Source organism: Balearica regulorum, chromosome 5 (genome assembly GCF_011004875.1).
Source record: "Balearica regulorum gibbericeps isolate bBalReg1 chromosome 5, bBalReg1.pri, whole genome shotgun sequence".
Lineage (NCBI taxonomy): Eukaryota > Metazoa > Chordata > Aves > Gruiformes > Gruidae > Balearica > Balearica regulorum.
Window position 1 is genome coordinate 16,687,645 of NC_046188.1, and position 19,018 is coordinate 16,706,662.

A 19,018-nucleotide genomic window follows, 5' to 3' on the forward strand; every position below is an offset into this window, starting at 1 on the left:
CGCCTATTTTTTAATATTCTTGCAGTCTGGGGGAACTGTAGCAGAAGGAGCGGTGTTTCTGTGTGCATTCACACAGATTGCATTGAGAGCCAGGCTGGAAAGGAATTGAAAGGGGAATTGCAATCCTAGGCTATGCCCCGGGACAACAGTGAGAAGGGCAAGGAAGGAGGTAAGGTCAGCTGGGCAAACCTGTTGCGCTGGCAGCTAGGTGTTCCTGCACACACGTGATAAAACCAGTGTGCCAAAGTGGAACTGCAGGGAGACAGGCTTGCAACAAATCTGTTTTATTTCTGCCAAAATGAAGGCTTCTACCTCCCACCTGCCTGTGCCTGCTATGAAAACTGCTCACACTTCCTAATTAGGATCATTTAATTTAATTTGAGGGAAAAAAATATCTATTATTACAAATTTTCAGGTAAATTTGATCCTGTGACTGAACATGGTTGGGGAGTGATTACATAAATAATCAACACAGCAGGTCCAAGAGAGTGATAACATCTGGAGAGCAGGAAAGCTGCTTGCTCACCCTGTTTTGCTACAGCAAAGGCAGATCACAGAATCACAGAATGCTAGGGGTTTGAAGGGACCCCGGGAGATCAGATGATGTAGTTGAAGCAGTTTTCTGGTCAGAAAAGACGGCAATAATTTTACACAGGTAGATGCTTACTAGCCTTATTTTGCCTCTGTATGTGTAGGTTTTTTAAGTATTGTGTGTAGTGGTGAATAATTCCACCGTTTTTAAAAACAGTGTGGCTCTTGTTTTTTTCTAGATGCACGAATACAAATCTTCAACCCATCGCATTTTTCGTTTGAACAACATAGCCAAAGCACTTAAGTTCTTGGAGGACAGCAACGTGAGTATTTCCAAAGGCTGGTCTTAATATCTTCTCTTGATGTATGTTGCAAATTGTAATTCTTGTAATCGTAGCTAGTCTGATGTGCTGCATGTACCTAAGAGGAATGCACTGCTTAAAGGCACTCTGACTTACCTTAGCAGCAAGGCTGAAAAGCCACATAAAAATGCACAACGAGAACACCTACAGAGTCTAAACCAAGGATTATTTGTTCACTTTGTAATGTAAAAGTTCAACAGGATTAAAGGATCAGGAACCAAATATTAAAAGAAAATAAGAAATGCAAGTAATCTTTATGAACTGGGTCGTAGTGGCATTTTACTTTAGTTACACTGAAGGTAGATGACTTCCTTTCATCAGAAATACTTTCAGTATTACAAATAATGTATTTATCTGATAAACTGCTGCAGCAGCTGATCATGAGTCAAAGGCAAGAGAAAATGAAATCTGGGAACATGACATAGACGCGTAATTCCAGGAATCAAAACCTTATAAGGATATAACTTCCGTCATAGTCAGCGTGGCACTGCTGCAACATCACTTCCTACAGTTCTAAGTGACCAAGAAAGATCAGACCCTGTAGCTTGAAATGATTCAGTCCTTTTTTTTATTTCTCCCATTAGGGTTTTATTCCAAAGCCCTATGGATGTGGCCTGTATCTTGAACACTCTGCTCTTGAAAAGTGTTGAGAAGCAATGGGGTCAAGAGAAGTCCCAGTCATGTAACAACTCATATACGGGGTATACCTAGATCTTTCAGAAAGAGAAAACAAATATTGGACTATGTCCTATAAACAAATATTGGACTATGTCCTATAAAGGACTGCAGCATTCTTGCTGTACTGAAAGATCTTTTTATCTAGTATCTGAAATAAAGTTTTGCAACTTCTGAAGAAAATGTAATTGGTGGTCCTGTTGACTCCAGGGTGCAAGTACTCTATAGGGTTTAAACCTTATGGGTGAGAAGGGATCCAGTGTGTGCATAGAGACAAAACCCTGCCTTGCATGGAGTGCCACAACTGCAACTGGTGTCACTTTGCTGCTTCCCTTCAATGAGCTTAGCTCTTGCTCCAGAGATCCTGCAGCGGTGCTGGTCATGCAGGAGAGTCACTGCAAACCCCAGTGCAGGAATGAGCGTGATGTGAGGTCTTACTGGATCTCTTAGGACCTCATAGATGTGGGAGGTTTAACCTCTGTAGCCTTTTTCCCCAGGAGAGGATGTGAAAGATCAAGAAGTTGTCTGGGTCTTCCAGTCTGCTTTTTGGAAACTCCACCAGTGCGGGCTGTACTGGCGCTAAATGTGTATGTCTACAAGTCCTGCTATAGAACTGCTAAGAAATATTTCACGTGTTCACATATTTCTTAACAGTTTCCCAGTCGATGCTTTCTACCCAAATCCAGCTACTGGCAGATGAGGTTTTTTTTCTCTCTGTTGATACCGACACATTGCAGAGCTGCAGCTGAAGCATGTCTGGTTGCCAGGACCTTGCTAGGGGACAACCTAGAACCTCAATGAGCAAGGCCAGGCAGGAGGAGCCTTGGACACAGGTGTCCTTTCAATTAGTAGTGCTAAAACACTGACTTTTCTATGGATTTCTTGTTTCTTTAAGAGTAAGCAGCCAGCATCTTCTAGCTGGGTATCTCTGCTGGGCTGGGTGGCAAACATAAGCAGCAGTAAGAGGTCAGAGCTGACTCTGAAAGCAGTCTAATGATAAATGCCACTTGCTCTTCATTTTGGAGAAACTGCTATTCAAATGCACTAGGTCTTAAAGGTTTTCCCATGCCAAATACCTTGGAGCTAGCAAGAAGTCTGAGCCTTGAAATATGACAGCTAGAGGTGTCTTCTTGCTAAGATTGAAAACTGATGTGCGAACCACAGATAAAAAGTTATTTTGCTTTCCTTTTTCCAGTTTAACCAAACCGGTTAGTGAAGGGCGGTGATGAAAGTGTTGGCAAAATGCCTTGGCTGCCAAGGGCTTCAGGGTTAGACATTAAACCAAAATGGGTGGAACCCGTCAGCGTACACTTCTGTGGAACCGGGGTAGCAGGGTAAAGCACTGCTAAATGATTCATCATGCACAGGATTTCTCAGTGATAAATGGGCTGTATGCTGGGCTTTAACTTGGTCTGGGTGCCATGTGCAGTACTGACAGCTTCCTTGCTTCCTCCCTCCTCCGTGACCTTTGCCAAAACCCACTCGGTGTTGTCTAAGAGAAGAACATCCTGGTGTTATCAGGTGGAAGAAACCACAGTGTGGGAAAGTCTAGAGTTTGCTTTGATTAGGCAACTTTATCCTTTGCTAACTGATTTAATCAGAAGTCTGTGACAAGCTGCGTAAGGTGAGATAAGCAAGGAGAACGGTGATGCATAGCAAAACAGAAGTAAGCAGATCTTATTAGGATTTTAATTTTTGTACGAGGATTGACTCTCTACTTTTTAAGAACAGGATCCAGTGGAGGGGACACCATCTTATTCCATTTTTGTATGGAGGAAACACATTTGTGGTCCTGAGGATGCAGAACTGAGCTCACTTCTGTTCTGCAGACAATGCTGGGGGCTTGAGATGAAAGTTCCATGAGCAGGTGCTTGTAATCAAGGCAAATTATCATTCAAACAAGATTTCAGTCTTGCTTTTTGGCTGGCCAGTCTGTGGCAGAAGTATTCTCGATGTATCCAGTAGTCTCAGTTCCATCCAGTGCATTTTTTGCATTTACCTTGCTTCTTTGAATTCGGCTCTGAATTTATGATCTCTTCTACAGGTAAAGCTTGTTAGCATCGATGCAGCAGAAATAGCAGATGGAAATTCCTCTCTGGTACTCGGACTAATATGGAATATAATCTTGTTTTTTCAGGTAATAAAACTTGAATACTTTAATCATAAGTGAACAATCTTCATGGTATCAATCTATTCCAGCTGAATACTGATTTTTAAATTGATTTTTAGTCCTAAAGAACATAATTAAGAGTGCTAAACCTGAGCTTTTCCCTCTTAATATACACTAATTTTATACCTGCAGCTGCTTTCATTTTACTTCATTGGACCTATTTTGGTGTAAATAGGAGACAATTTAAACCCTCGTTTGACTTGGATCAGAATTAGAGCTTCAGATTACTACTTTCCCTTCTCTCCTGTGCCTTCTCAGGGTTCTGCTCCAGATTCCCTGGATCTGAACCAACGTCTCGGGTTTGGTGCCAGGTCACAGTTTATTTTCAATAATCTTTTCTGGATTTGGTCCAATGTGGTGGGAAATTCCATGTAGAATCAATGATCTCTGGAGACTTACTCAACGTGGCAAAAATTCACAAGTAACGTAGAGGGCCAAATGAAAGATCTTGAAGGGCCTGGGACTGATAAAACTGATTTGAGCCTAAAAAATGATTTAGCCTCAGGCTTAGTTTAAAACTGCTCCCTAATCTACACATATTTTGAAAATGTCCTTCCAGACAATACCAAATTCTAATGCACAGAGAGAGATGGAGGTGCACAGCACCACTTTGGCCAGAGGGACTCGAAGGCAGGGATGGCGTGACCAGAATCTGCCACGCCAGCAGCAGAGAGCATGGCAGACCGAAAAGCAGCAGAAGGCATAGTTTGGCCCAAACATCAACACTGACCAGGACAGGAGTGCTGCTGCTGGTGACCATTTCCCGACTAAAAACGTTTCACTCGAGCGAGTCCTGTGAAGAGAAAGAACAATTTCAGTTAAACTAACTTTTCTTTCAAGGACATGTTTCTTTGTTTAATACAAATTTGCTCAGTTCAGCCTTAACTGCTGCCTTGCCCTTTCTGTTTCCTGGGGTTCCAGCTGGGTTGCTGCTGGCTGTCACGCCCGTGCAATACAAGTCGAGAGTTATAACAGACAGGTCTATAATTACATCTTAAAATTCAGTTATGGCACTGTTATCTTTAAAGTTTGCATGAAAAGAAGTGCCGAGTTCTCCGTGCAGCCGGTGTTAAACCAGAGCACTGCGTGTTTTGCCTTTTATTGCAGATCAAGGAGCTGACAGGTAACCTCAACAGGAACTCCTCTTCCTCCAGCCTGTCCTCCGGGCCCAGCGGTCCCGAGTCAGACACGTCCCACCCCAACACTCCCAGTGTGGAGAGAAACATGGCCGTTACGGTGAAGGATCAGCGGAAAGCCATCAGAGCCCTTTTAGTCTGGGTTCAGAGGAAAACCAGAAAGTAAGCTAAGAAACCCTCGTGGAAAAATGTGTTTTGCCACCTGCCCTTTTGAAGCTGAATCCCTTTTCTCTCTCTCCTGCCCCATGTGTGCATTACCGTGCGCTGTGGCTTCTGCTTTCGACGTTTGCAGGCACCAGGTCTCTGCAGGGGGCTGTATCGGCCCCACGTCTGCAGCGGCTGCCTGACCTTGAAGCCGTGCGCATCGCTGGCTTCACGATTTCAGCGTTAAATGTTAACTTGCACTAATCTGCTTGGCGCTGTTTAAAACAGGATCGTTCCCTCCTCTCCCTGCCCCCTGGCTTTCGTGCAGTCTGTTTTATATCTTTTGCTAATTAAAGGGTAGGCATAAACAAGGGGTGAACTGAAAAGCTGAAAAAATAAATGTATTGAAAGACTTTAGCAACAGCCTTTTAAATTAAGTAGCAGCCCTGAGGGAGCTTCTCTGTGTGCTGCAGAGTGCCATGAAGGACAGAGCCGCTATTAGAGTCCCTCTTTTCTCAGAATTAAAGAGGGGAAGGGGGTGAATCTTAGGTCACTCCTCATGATGGTGTGACACTTGGGTCCCTTTCTGTTGCTCAACACATCTCTCTCCACTTTAATAAAAAAAAGCAGTTCTTTCACCAAAGCATTTTGTCTAGTAATGCTTTAACCTGGCAGAGTTACTGGCGGGCTAAAAAAACTTTAGTGTAAGATGTCTAGTGCACGTGTAAATGCTTGGAGTGTATTTCACATATATCGTTATCTGAAGCAATAACTGCCAGAGAGTTTTAAAGAGGGCATGACTCAAACTTACTTCTACAAGTTGGATAGATGAATATTTGGCGCTTTTGTCTGTTGATGGATTTATATGGCCAAGTTTGCCTGTGAACACAAATGTTTTGTGTCTAGTGTTGAAGATACAAATTACATCTGAAATACTTGGTCCTGTGGGCCACATCATCCCTTGGTTATCTCCAGCGAAGCTAAGGGTGCTTCTTGTGCAGCTAAGCTTGTCCCATTGAGATCTGTAGTTTGCTGCTGCCAGTGCAGACCATAGAGGAAGCACAGTTTTAGTCCCAAAATAATGCTGATAATGTCTTTCACAGGGAGGTGGTACAAGGAAAGTGAGGACTGGAGAAGTAAAGGCCATAGGCTTTTCAGTCCAGTCAGAGAATACAAATTGAAAACATCTAATAGGAGAAAATTGTTCTTGCAATTGCACTAAAAACATGATAGCATCATTATAATCCTGTTATCCAATGACTTATGCAGAATTTTCTATTCTGGGGCTGTATTTCATTGCAAGTTTGATGGCTGTTTTTTCCTCCAAAACTTTGGGCATCTAACACACTTGTGGTTTATACATATACTGACACCATTTGCATTTGGCAAAGCACAGTTTTCTGCTATAGAAGGCCAAGTACACAGGAATGTGAATCATTTATGCTTATGTTTTTAAATACTTAAGCGTTGGCAGTCTTCCCAAGCTACGGCATTAAAATGCTGGAGAGCAACAGAAACAGGAATCACAGAGACATTTGGTTTTATGAATGTTAAATGTGGTTGCTGAGTTCTTGAGGGCTTTGTTTTTACTAACTACTTCCTACAAGCAGATTGATGTCAGCTGTTAGCCACACCGATTCAGTTTGTGAATCCTTGTGTTTTATGGACATACTTTGTGCATTTCAAAATCCAAAAAGATCTCAAATGTGACTAGTGCAACTCAGCAACTTTACTTTTAACTTTCAGGAGTCTTTGAAAACGACGATGCCTTTATTTTGGATTTTGTAACACGACCACACATGTAAACTGTATGTAATTCTGTTTAGGTACGGTGTTGCAGTTCAGGACTTTGCCAGCAGCTGGAGGAGCGGCCTTGCTTTCTTAGCTATCATAAAAGCAATAGACTCTACTTTGGTAGACATGAAGCAAGCACTGGAGAAATCGGCTCGAGAAAACCTGGAGGATGCTTTCAGCATAGCACAAAATAAGCTGGGTGTTCCTCGGCTCCTAGAACCAGAAGGTAAAACGCCTACATCAGCTTTGTTGGGTAACATTCAAACTATAATGAATTCATGAATATTGCATTGTGATACCTACCAGAAACCTCCCAGTGATTAGACTGTTGATGTGATCAGTGTGTTGGGCTGACTGATAAGAAAAATAAAAATGAATTGGTCACTGGCTTGTAGTCGTATGCCTCCAGTGATATTTGTAAGCTCCTTGGGGGCAGAGATCTTCCCACAGTTTTAGCTACATACACTGGTCCTGGTTAGTGTTTAGATGCTATGTGACATCTGCGTTAGTAGCGGGCGTTAATCACCACCCTGTTGTGCTGAGAGGTGTCTCAATGCATTAGCACCATTTCGTAATGCCTACAGTCTGCAGAGACTAAGTTTCACTCCAGGGTGAAGTGTGTGAGTCTGCCATACCAGGAAAATGGGTAGGTATCTATTCAAATGTATTTGCATCTCCCAGTTTTTCTTTTACAATGCGTATATATACACACATATGTATATATTTATATATCTAAACATAAGCATACACGTGTGTATCTAAGTATACGTATATAAACGGAGTTGCTTTTTGCAGGTTTTTTTACTGAACTCTACTAGACAGGTATTAGGCCCTGATTTTATGATTGAAAGCACAGACTGGTTATTTGTGCTTTCACGGGTCACCCGCTGGAAGACTGGACCATCCTGCTAAAAATAAACTTCTGTGCTGTCACTCAACAAGATCACTGTCTAGTGACAACAACATAAATGACAGTATGAAGGTGGATGAAAAGGAACCCTGATCAGGGTTCAGTATGTGTTTGGAAATAAGAAAAAATTAATGCGAATAAGATGTTGAGAACTCTTGTTGAGAACTCTCTTGAGTACCATCAACCGTGAAAAGGATTCTACCCTCTCTGCTCTGTCAGAGAAGGAAAAGCGTTTGCGGCTGTTATTTCTCTCATCATAAAGGCAGAATAAATGTCTGGCAATCTCTTCCTCTGCAAGAGCATTTTAAAGCCGTGTGTGCTCGAGCCCCTTGCATCTGTCTCCATAGATATCATGGTGGAATCACCCGATGAACAGTCAATTGTGACGTACGTGGCGCAATTTCTGGAACACTTCCCAGAGCTGGAAGGGGTATGTGTTTACTCCTACGTCATGGCATTTTTTAATTTGCTTTGGTGTACTTAATAAAGTCAGATATTGCTGTATCAATCTTCTAGGTTTCTTTCTAAGCTATTTAAAATAAACCACAAACTCAGGCTTAATTTTTCACATTTTTCTTAAATCCAGTGAAATGGGCTTTCATTGGCAATTGCTAAAATGCTTTAGGTAGAATTGTACTTTCAAACATTTACATCCAATTATAACTCTCAGAGGTTAGAACTGGTTACAGAGGGCTCTACTACTTTGCTATACTAGTCTTAAATAAGGCTGAAATTTATCCCTTCATCTATGATGATTCATTGGACTTGGAATTTCATTTTGACTTCTGTCTTCTCAAGTTTGAGGGTCACAATCCATCTGAATTTAGCAGGTATCAGACACAAGATACCAGAGGCTGAATCTTGTCAATGCAGCAGTCAAAAGCACTTGTTGTAAGCATGAAATAAACTGCAGCTTAAAGGACCAGGACTTTAATGCAGACTTTATAAAAAAAATAAAGAATTGAGGAGCAAGCAGGGACTGACAGTGTCAGGGACTGACAAAGGTCTTTTGGAGAAACAGAGGATAAACTTATAGGGGAATTAAAGGATGTGAGACAGAAAACTCAAGGAAAAATGGGAAGTCGCAGGCACTGGAGAACAGATCTGTGTAAGTTGAAAAACTGTTCTGGAGGCTGCTTGTACTTCCAGATGAACCTAGTTCACATAGTCTTTTTGATTTGAAAGGGTCCCCAAGGGACTCGGTGTCCCTCAAGTATCTGGGTATGTTTTTGTGCTAGAGTACATGCATGTAAATGATGGTTCCTACACAAAAGGCATTTCCTGTCTGTTCTTGGCTGAAGGTTCCACTTGGTATGTATTTTGTAGCTTATAAAATTGATGGGCATTACTAAAGTCACTGGAATTAAAATTACTATAGTAATCTTTTTGTTAGATTAGATGAGCAATAAGATTTGTTGGCATTAAGACTTACGGGCATTTTAATGGACAAAGCCTACTTTTTTTTTTTTAAATACAGTCTGTTGGAATGGAATAGTCTAGTATATTAATATATTTCACAGTGGATTTAGTGGACTTGTTAGATTTATTTTGTTCCCAGGGTTTGGGATTGTGTCAAAAAGCCAAGTCAGTTGTCTCCACAGGTGAACAGGGAGAGGTGAATACATTAACAACTGAGGAGTAGGCTTGTCTGCATTCTAATCTTCCTGTACAAGTGGCTTCTTGACATTGAGCTTTGTTCAAGTCACTTGCCAAATTGGCTTCCCTACTTTCAAAATAAGTGAGTCGTTAACTGGCCATTCACAAGGTAATGGGTGATGGGCTAGGTAGTTCTCTCTGTAGTGTTTGGGGAAAGTAAAATGATATCTGAGGTATGATTTGTCTTTTAATGATGTATCATCACTTACAGGAAGACTTTACAGATCCTGACAAGGAGCTTCCGATTGAGTCCACTTACGTCCACATCAAAGACACACCTTCAGAAAAGGAAGGCAAAATCTTGATTTTAAGTGAAGGTGAAGAAAACATGTATACTGTCAATCACGAAAGGAGTCATCCTGCTCCTCCAAAGGTTCATATTCATGACACCCCTGAGAGAATCCCATCAGAAACTATACCTGAAAAATGTAATGGGAAATTGAGTCAAGTGTTAGGTGATTCACAGGAAACATCTGAAGAGGAGCCTCAGAGGCCTACCTCACTGAAAATTACAGGATCTGTCAGTTTTGAATCCAGTTCCTCTTGGGAGGTTCTAAGTGATAAATTCATGCCAGGTGAAGGGGGCATATCTGATGATCCACTGAAACAGAATGATGACCTTTCTCCAGCTGTTCTGACAGAGCAGAAAAATTCTGTTGACTCTTTTGAAGACTACTCTGAAGAATTAACTAAAGAAACCTCTACTGAATATGACAATGAAACTAAGAGCCTTTCCGCCAATACTTCTTCTTTGAGTCCATTATCCTGGACTTCAGGTATACTTACAGATGAATCTATAAATAAAGTAGAAGAGAGCAAACCCCAGACTTCAATTCTTTTACCAGAAGATACCTCAAAACAAGAAAATACACAGAAGTACGTTCTTCATCTTCTGCATGAGGAAATACTGAAAATTCCACAAAATGAACATACAAAGCAATCACCTGGCTTTGAGACAATAGAAACTAACCATTATTCACTGAATGGTTGTAATCTCAAAAGCCAAGAACTATCTACACAGCATGAAACATCTGATGACTCTCTCTCAGATGTACCTAAAAATCCAGAGGACCTGGACAGCTGTGATGAAGTTGAGTCTTCAGCTGAAGTGCTACCCAGTTCTTCAAAGGTATCTGTAATACCCCACGATCTCTTTTATTATCCACATTATAATGTTCCCATATCAGCAGTTTTGAATGCTTACCTTGAGCCTTGTATTGAAGATCATGATACTGGAAATGACAAAGCTTCTTCTGAAACAGTGACGGATGTTTTACATGAGAAGGGCTTACCAGAACAGAACTACAGGGAAGATTCTCCAGAGCCAGACTTAGGGAATAAGCTAGGTGTCCCTGCATCAGAAATAGATGCTGAGAACAGCGAGGAGGAAACAACAGATATTAACAGTCACACGAATTCTTCTGATGAAAAAGAAGTGCCATTACTAGTAGGAGAAGAGTTAGAGATTGAAAAAGATGGTGAAAAGGCCACCAGCCACCAAGATTCCACTACTCCACAACATCCTGAGGTATTTTATTTTTTTATTATCGGCATTTCTTTGTGTATAGATGAGGGATTAGCATCTGACCTCAGTGGTTTTCATTTGAGAAATATGTAAAATGTACTTGGTTTCCTGTCCCATAACGCTGTTTGCCACAGCCCTCTACTGGAATGAATGGAATTGCAGATCCCTGAGAAGATAAGACATTAAAAGAGAGAATAAGCTCCAATACTAATAGTACTGCAAAAATGTGAATTTTAATTAAGTTCTAAAGTAGTTTAAGGCTTCTGTATAATCCCTAGGCATAAAAGATTATCAGAGAAGGTATTTTTAGTAATTTTTAATGAGATTAACAGAAAGCAATATTGCTGATATAGAAAGGATACATGCAAAGGTAGTTTTTGTCTGAATCCAAATAAGTTTGCCTACAAAAACTTAAACCAATTTAAGTAGGATAAGTTACGTGAGTAAAATGAAGGCTTGTCTACACTGGAGAGGGAGAAAGAGGGGGGGATTTTTGATAATTATTCTGTGTATTGGATTTAGGCAATTTGCTACTGCATCTCTTCTTGCAGACACTGATTTTCAATTGTCTTATACATTTTCCAGCACAGTAACTTTAGACAGTGTTTTTCAGGAATGAATGTCCATTTAATGTTAATTTACATGTTGCTTAGACAAGTTGCTTGGACATATTTTGGTCCTGACACTTACTAGAGTAATGAAGTCAATATGCTGTTAGCTTCAAAGACTAATTGGGGATAGATTAAAGAAAGTCTTAGCGGATTACTTCGAAGAGCCATGTCATGTCATGACTTCTTATATAAAAAGAACTGACAACTAATTGTACGTATGTTGAACTGATGATACTTTATAGCTCAAAATGATTTTCAAGAAATGAATTGCTTTTTATTCTCTTTAGTGAGACTTTCAATCTCATACTACATGCCATTTAGCATCTGAGTAGGCTGCACCACTAAGATATTTGAAAGGGCGGAGAGTCAGTCTTGTTGTCTAATGCAAAACGTTTCTTAATTTCAACAGGCCATAGTAGAACATCTAGAGGATTTATCAATAGCCATAAAGAATCCAGAAAACAGTAGTAATAAGGAGGAAGAAGGGGAAAATAGGATCAAAGCAGAAGACTTGCAGATCTCAGAAGTTGCCACTACTACTCTGTCACAAGAGAAACTGGAAGAAACTGCAGATTGTCAGGAATTTACCAGGTATTTCACATTAACTTTGTCTTAAATACACCTAATTGGGATGAATGCCCAGTCTTTTAAAGTGTGCCCTGTCCATTGGATGTTCCCTGTAGACTTCTTTTAGGACCTGTGTATTGGGACTCATTGGCTTCTTCCTGTGTTTCTCTTAAACATGTCAAGTGATTCAGTGCCAAAGGGACTTGATTTGACTTTGCTTTACAAACTTTGCTACACAAAACCCAACTGGAACCCCAGTGCATTTTGAACATGGCAATGTTATAACTGATTTTCCAACAGAAAGAGTGTTTTGTAACGTAGATGAAATAATCCATGTGCAATGTGACACTATGTAGAAGTATGACACTGCTTCATTCCAATAGATATTTGTTGGACTTCTTTTCGTTGAAAAAGTGAACAAGATTGTGGTAGGTTGACCGTGGCTGGCCACCAGGTGCCCACCAAGCCACTCTCACTCCCCATCCTCAGCAGGATGGGGGGAGAAAATAAGATGAAAAACTCATGGGTCAAGGTAAAGGCAGTTTAATGAAAAAAAGCAAAGGCCACTTGTGGAAGCAAAGCAAAAGGAAACCAAAACCAAAAACCAACAAAAAAACCCAGATTTATCCTCTACATCCCATCAACAGGTGATGTCTAGCCACTTCGTGGGATGCAGGGCCTCAGTAGGCGTAGTGGTTGCTTCAGAAGACAAATGCTTTAGTAACGAATGTGTGCCTCTTCCAGCTTCCTCCTTTCTCTTAGTTTTTATTGCTGAGCATGACACCGTATGGTATGGAATATCCCTTTGGTCAGTTTAGATCAGCTGTCCTGGCTGCGTCCCCTCCAAACCTCCTGCCCAGCCCCAGCCTACTGACCTTTGGGGGCTTGGAGAAACAGCCTTGGTGCTGTGTGACACTGCTCAGCAATACCTGAAACATTGGTGTCTTATCAGCACCGTTCTAGCTACAAATAGAAAGCACAGCGCTATAGGGGCTGCTACATGGGAGTTACCTGCGCCCCAGCCAGACCCAGGACAGAGACACTCAGCTAATTTTACTCCACTGACTTCTGTTCCATCTTACGTTCTAATTTAGTTCTTAGGTAATGTATCTGAGTTGGACATGAACTGTAATTTGTTGATGCTTATCACTACACCACTCTAATGAATTTGAAAGAATTTGCTTAGAAGAACCCACTGTCTCCTTCAAGCATTCTGTTGCCTGCAATGTCTGTCAATTTTTTATTTATATAGGTAGCCATAAAACCTGGGGTATACTGTCACGTAAATGTGAATGATGTGAAAGGTGCTAAAACCCTATCAGATACCATTTTTCAGAAAAGATTGCAATTTGATCTCATGGATTTTTTATCATGGGACAGATTCTTCCAAAGCTATTTATTATAATGTTACTGATAAATTCTAGTCCATATTCTAATACATGCAACAATGCATATTTGTGGGTTTGCGTAGCTTAAAACTAGCATCTGCAATTGCAGTGGCTCTCTTTGAAGTCAAAACAAAACTTAGCTTTATGAATTTAAAAACTTTGCTTTTACATACATTTCAGAACCGGTGACAGTGATTCCAACATTTATCTCCGAAAAAGATCTCCTAATACTGCTGAGGAGGTAAGTATCTGGAAATTTACCTATTGCTGTTTCTCTATTTCTTTTAACCTCCAAAAGTTCACATACTGTAAAAGGGTCTACTCTTTATATAAAGCTCTGTGATAATACAAAAGCCCTGTGACTTCTAATAATTTTAGTGCCAAAACCAGGCATAGCTGAAAAGCTTTACTGAACTCTCATAAATATATGGAACTGAACCTTATTGAACCTTGAACAAACCCACAAAGGAGTACCTAACACTAAAATTAAATCTGTTGTAACTTTGAGGCCTTCTTCGTCATAACTGTATCGCTGCCTTTATTTGCTGCTCCAGTTTCTTTTAGTTTGTGCATTCTCTGTATGTATGTCGGTGTCCTGGTCACAGCCCTGCAAAAATGCTGGACGTCTCTTGAAGTGCACTTTTGATGAAAGATTGGGCTCTTTCCCTCTCCTTCATAGCAGCGGTGTATGATATTATCTCAATAGCAGCAGCTAACCCTAAAAGAATTTTAGTAGTAATGTGAAACTGCATCCTTAATGGCAGATGTGTTTCAGACTGGTTTCTTGAGAGCACACTAAGCTGTGGATTTTTATTTTTTAAATCGGAAGGGACAGCATTAGCAATCTGGGCACGCTGAGCAAGGATAGCAATATGGCTCTCTTCAGCACAAAATACAATTCTGACCATCTTGGAGTGTTAAAGAAATGCTGCCACCAAAGTTCAACGAAACAGAGGTTTCACACAGATGCTTTAGTTTTGCAATGCTGTCAGAGCTACTAGAAATATATATGAATGAGGGGAGCTTTATTCAGCTGAATGAAAGCAGTTGAAAGCAAAAAAATCTTCTTATTTCACAACTTTTTTTCCTTTTCTGCGTGAGTACCAGACTGCAGTGGTGGATGTGATGGCAGGGAATAAATTTATCAGCAAACTTTGATTTTATTTGAGCAAACATTAGACATACTCTGCATAAAATACACACACAATTACCATCTTTGTGAGATGCTGAATTTTATTTTTTTATATATATAATCTATTCCTCATTTGTTTAAGGAAACCTGTGGTGTAAACGAGCAGAAGATGACAGATATGGGTGAAAATCCATTAATCACCAGGTGAGTCGTTCCTATTCAGACAAAGCCTTTTGCAAGGAATCTGTAACTCCTAGGTACTTCTACCAGTGTTACAAAGGGAAATGAAAATTAACTATAATGGTAGAGACTGGCTGGATGTCTAGTGTAACAGCTTGGAGTCTGTATTTCCTACAGGTGTAAGATACAAAACTTCTTTATTGCTCAATTTCCCCCTTGACTAAAACGCTTTTTCTTGACTTGAGAGGAAAGGTTCAGCTGTCTAAGCAAGACTGTGAGGGCTTTCCCCATATGGTGGATATTTCAGACCAAGAAAAGAGTGGGAAGACTTCAACTATGAGGCCCTCTGGCAGTGATGACTCTTTCCAGGTTTGGAAGACTGTCAAGACAATGTTTAGTGTGGTCAGTGCTAGGGAAAGATGATCCTTCAGTGGAGTTCTGGCCTCTGCTAGAGCACCCATGAGTTTTTGTAATTTGTATGTGTGTTTAGTTTAGACTTAAGGTGATGGATCCTGAATGCAGAGTGTGTATTTGGTATTAGGGTCTACATGTCTATAAGAAACAAGGATTGCTTTAGGTTTTACCTTTCAGTTGGTACTAAATAGTACTTCCCAGAGCCTCTGGTTAAAATTATGGTTGCATTTAAATACAGAAAACACACCAAATATTACTGGGATCCAGCATCCTGGTCTCACTTAGACTTCTGTTAAAAAAAATACATAGCTGTCACAGTTATGCCTGCTTGCAGACCACTGATATTGAGCAAGTTTCATGTAATACTCAAGATATATATCCAGTATAATATCTGAGCAAGTAGTATGCCCCAAGCCAGAAAAAGGACTCATTAAAATAGGTCAAAACCCAGTTTTCTCCAGAAGTAGATTAAAAAAAAGTCTACCAGAGAGTGATTCATATAGTATCATAAAATTATAAAATGAGTGTACCATCTTTTTAAACAAGAATTTTTTTTGTCTTTGTGAGAGCTCAGTAGTGCTGGCAGAATCCATTGGGCTTTGCCTGTATGAACCACAGCTGGAATTTTGGAAAGCTGGAATTTTGGAGTTCTCCTACAAAACTCCGACTGCTAGTTGGTTTCTGGAAGTCTTAGGCTTTTTCTGTTTAATGTTCTGGTGTCTGACATGAGAAGCTCTGAAAGCAGATGATTTGGGGAAAGTATATCAAGTTAGAGTGCGTAAGTAAAATTGTGGAAGTATGGTATGTGTTGCCCAGAGCTATGTTTACTGCTCTGAATATGAGGGCATCTTTGTGACTGATGGAAATCACCTTACATCAAAGGACTGTACTGTAATGGCATGCATTTAAACTACCTGAGAATCTGTCCAGAGTTTTCAGAGGATTAATTGCTATGCACTTTGGCTCCTAAGGAAACACACTGCTAAAGCCGATTGTGCACCTCCCGGTCCAGCTGGGACTCCAGCTGACGAGATTGAAAGAGTTCGTTAACATCCTGTCTTTTAATCCACCCTCTGATCTTTACAGTAAATATTAACAGTGAGAGTTTTTTCTTCTTTTTCCTGCATCTTATCAAATTCTTTCCTGTTTTCAGGAAGAAAAAGGACTTGGAAGCAAGTGAGACTCCACCACCAACTCATGAGGTTACGGTTGTTGAGCAGCCAGAGCTATTTTACTTCATCATGTTCTTCTGGGTGCTGGTCTACTGCCTTTTACTCCTTCCACAGCTTCTTAGCAACAAAGTTTGATCTCTGTGAGGTGCGGAAAAATAAAGGACGGTGGCTGGATTGCTTTGTGTATCTGCATATGAATATGTTCCTTCAGGTGAAGCACAAACAGAAATGTAGGACCTGGTATTTGTGTTTATTATCAGGTTGTCCTCAATTCCTCTACTGTTGTGCTATGACAGTGTCTAAGCACATTTTATATTATGATAACTGTGTAAATATATATAAAAATGACCTGATTTAGTAGATGCGATTTTGTACATTTGTGCCTTGCTTTATAAGATGCTAAATAAAACCAGATAATTATCAGTAGAAATATGAACAATTCAGAGCTCTAGTCTTCAAAAATTATTCTTCTGGCTTCGTTTACTTCTGTAGGGCCTGGCAGCTGTGGAAGAGGGGTGGTGTTGACTTGCCCATGAATCTGGCCCACCTGCAAGGGCAAGGCTAGAAATGCTTTTTCACATTTCCCATGGAATTCTTTGAGAGAGCTGGAGGCAGAGCAGAGCAGCAGGTGGTAGAACATGCTGACCCCAGGAACTGATTAACAATTCCAATGGCAATCCAGTGGAGCAAGAAAATCAGGTTGAGGGTTTATTTGGGTAGGGGAGTTTGGTTTTTTAGGATTCAACTTAATTTTTATCCTGCACCTTTTGTTCTCAAACAACAATTGGGTGTGGAGAAGTGTGAAGAACATACTTGCTAGCTGCTGGTTAGGAGGGATCATACGGACAATCTTAGCCCAGAAACTTCTATAGAGAATACCTGAAGAAATACATTTTTTTTCTGTTACTGATGGTGGCCATATTTGAAAAGATTTTCAAGATGCTTAATAATTTTATCAGGAAGAGATACCATGGCTTTTGTTTGTTCTTTGGGTTTTTGTTGTTTGGTTTTTTTCTTTTTCAAAAAATACCTCACTGCTTCTGACGCTGCTTTTGCTTCTTTTTCTCTGCTGCTTTTACTTACCAGATCATGTGAAGATTTCTCTTTTTTGAAGATACAAAAAAATAATAGGTAACCTAATTTGCTGAGGTTACTGGTAAGGCACAAGTGCATGGTAAAAGGATTAGAAATATCCTTTAAGCGCCCAAATCAATAGAGAAGGAAATGACAGATGTAAAACTAAATACAGAGAAACGTTGGCAGCCAGTATTGACTTTCTAGTGCAACTGAAGAGACTTCTGTGGCTTGTGCATAGACACAGTTGAGCCACTTCTGCATCTTGTAATTTTTGTCCACATCAGTGATCACTTCAGGATATTTGATATAGGATTTTTGTCAGACAAGGTGTATCTGTGCATTACAGGGCAAAAGGGAAGTCTTCAAATTCAATTTAATAGCAGTAACTTTTCTCTGTGTGACTTTTAGTGGTCACTATTCTTCATCGGCACATTTTTAGTTTCATAGTATGCTTTATGAGACTGTGTCTTGGTGCTGGTTCCACCTGAAAATTCATAAGGTTGACTGCAATGTGCTTCACAAAATGAGAGTTTTCATAATTTCACATTGAGTGACAGTTACAACATGTGGCCATAAGTTTTACATATTTTCTTTTAGCATAAGGTATATCTCTGCCCTGGCTTAGTTTTCAGCTGAACTAATAGTACCTGGGATCAGGACACATCAGAATATATAGCAATTTATTTGCAGGTATTTAAAACCTGTTTGTAATCATGTTATCTGCTGGGGTAATCCTAACCATCCATCACACTTCATTCTTCTTTATAAGCTTTCTGTTTCCCTGGGATTTCTCTTCCCAGCCACACTTAGAATTCAGTAGCAGCAGTGCATGGCAGGAGATCTTGAACATTGAAGATAAAATTCTGAACCTCTTTAAGTCAACAGAAAGCTGAAATCTTTCCTATTCTGTCCTATCACCATTGACTAGAGCTGGATTCACCCCATGAACCTAAAATAAGATCTTTTGTGCTTGGTGAGGAACAGATCCAAACTTCCCAACTTAACTCGGTGTAAATAAACATCAGTAAAAAAAATACTCTTTCATCTTGCTGATGAAAATGTTCAACATTTTGAGTCATCTGATTTTGTGATGCATGAACCTGTTTGTGCTTGTTGATGAAGACAGTGATATTTTCTTCCAAAAGAAAACCTGTATTAGAATTTTTGAAGACGCTTTCTTGAAGTAGGCTAAAATATAACATTGAAGGGCTAGTGCTTTTTGTCTGAAAAAATAAAACTTAATACAAGAAACTTTATATCCTTAGCCTGAAAACCAGTGAATACCAGGCTGGGGTACGCCACCTATTTAATAGCAGCAAGTGGCAATGTACATTAGTTTGGAGCAAAAGTGGTGGCAACTCTTCATTATGTGCCACATTTCATAAGCTCCTTTGGTTTATGACTTCTTCTGAGCCTTTGGATCTTACTCTCTGGTTCTTCCATGTTTCTTAGTCTTCAGAGATTATCTGGAGTTGGATCACAGTCTCTTCATAGAACTTTACAGCTGTCAAAGTTCAGTCAAGTGAAGTAAGGTCCCTTCTGTCTTCTCTCCTTCCTCCTAAGAAAATTAATCA

At 40.1% G+C, this 19,018-nt stretch overlaps 1 protein-coding gene across 2 annotated transcripts in view; it reads left to right on the forward strand.

The window, feature by feature from the left end:
* The window catches only part of CLMN (calmin), a 72,832-nt gene extending 56,291 nt beyond the window's left edge, over positions 1-16,541 (forward strand). For both annotated transcript variants that reach the window (XM_075753637.1, XM_075753636.1), the window contains exons 4-13: positions 771-854; positions 3,613-3,705; positions 4,846-5,036; positions 6,845-7,038; positions 8,070-8,152; positions 9,590-10,906; positions 11,924-12,105; positions 13,650-13,710; positions 14,744-14,805; positions 16,349-16,541. In XM_075753637.1, coding sequence (XP_075609752.1) covers positions 771-854; positions 3,613-3,705; positions 4,846-5,036; positions 6,845-7,038; positions 8,070-8,152; positions 9,590-10,906; positions 11,924-12,105; positions 13,650-13,710; positions 14,744-14,805; positions 16,349-16,502 — 2,421 coding nt within the window. In that variant the 3' untranslated portion in view covers positions 16,503-16,541. The remainder of the gene's footprint in view (positions 1-770; positions 855-3,612; positions 3,706-4,845; positions 5,037-6,844; positions 7,039-8,069; positions 8,153-9,589; positions 10,907-11,923; positions 12,106-13,649; positions 13,711-14,743; positions 14,806-16,348) is intronic.
* Positions 16,542-19,018: the final 2,477 nt, after the last annotated feature.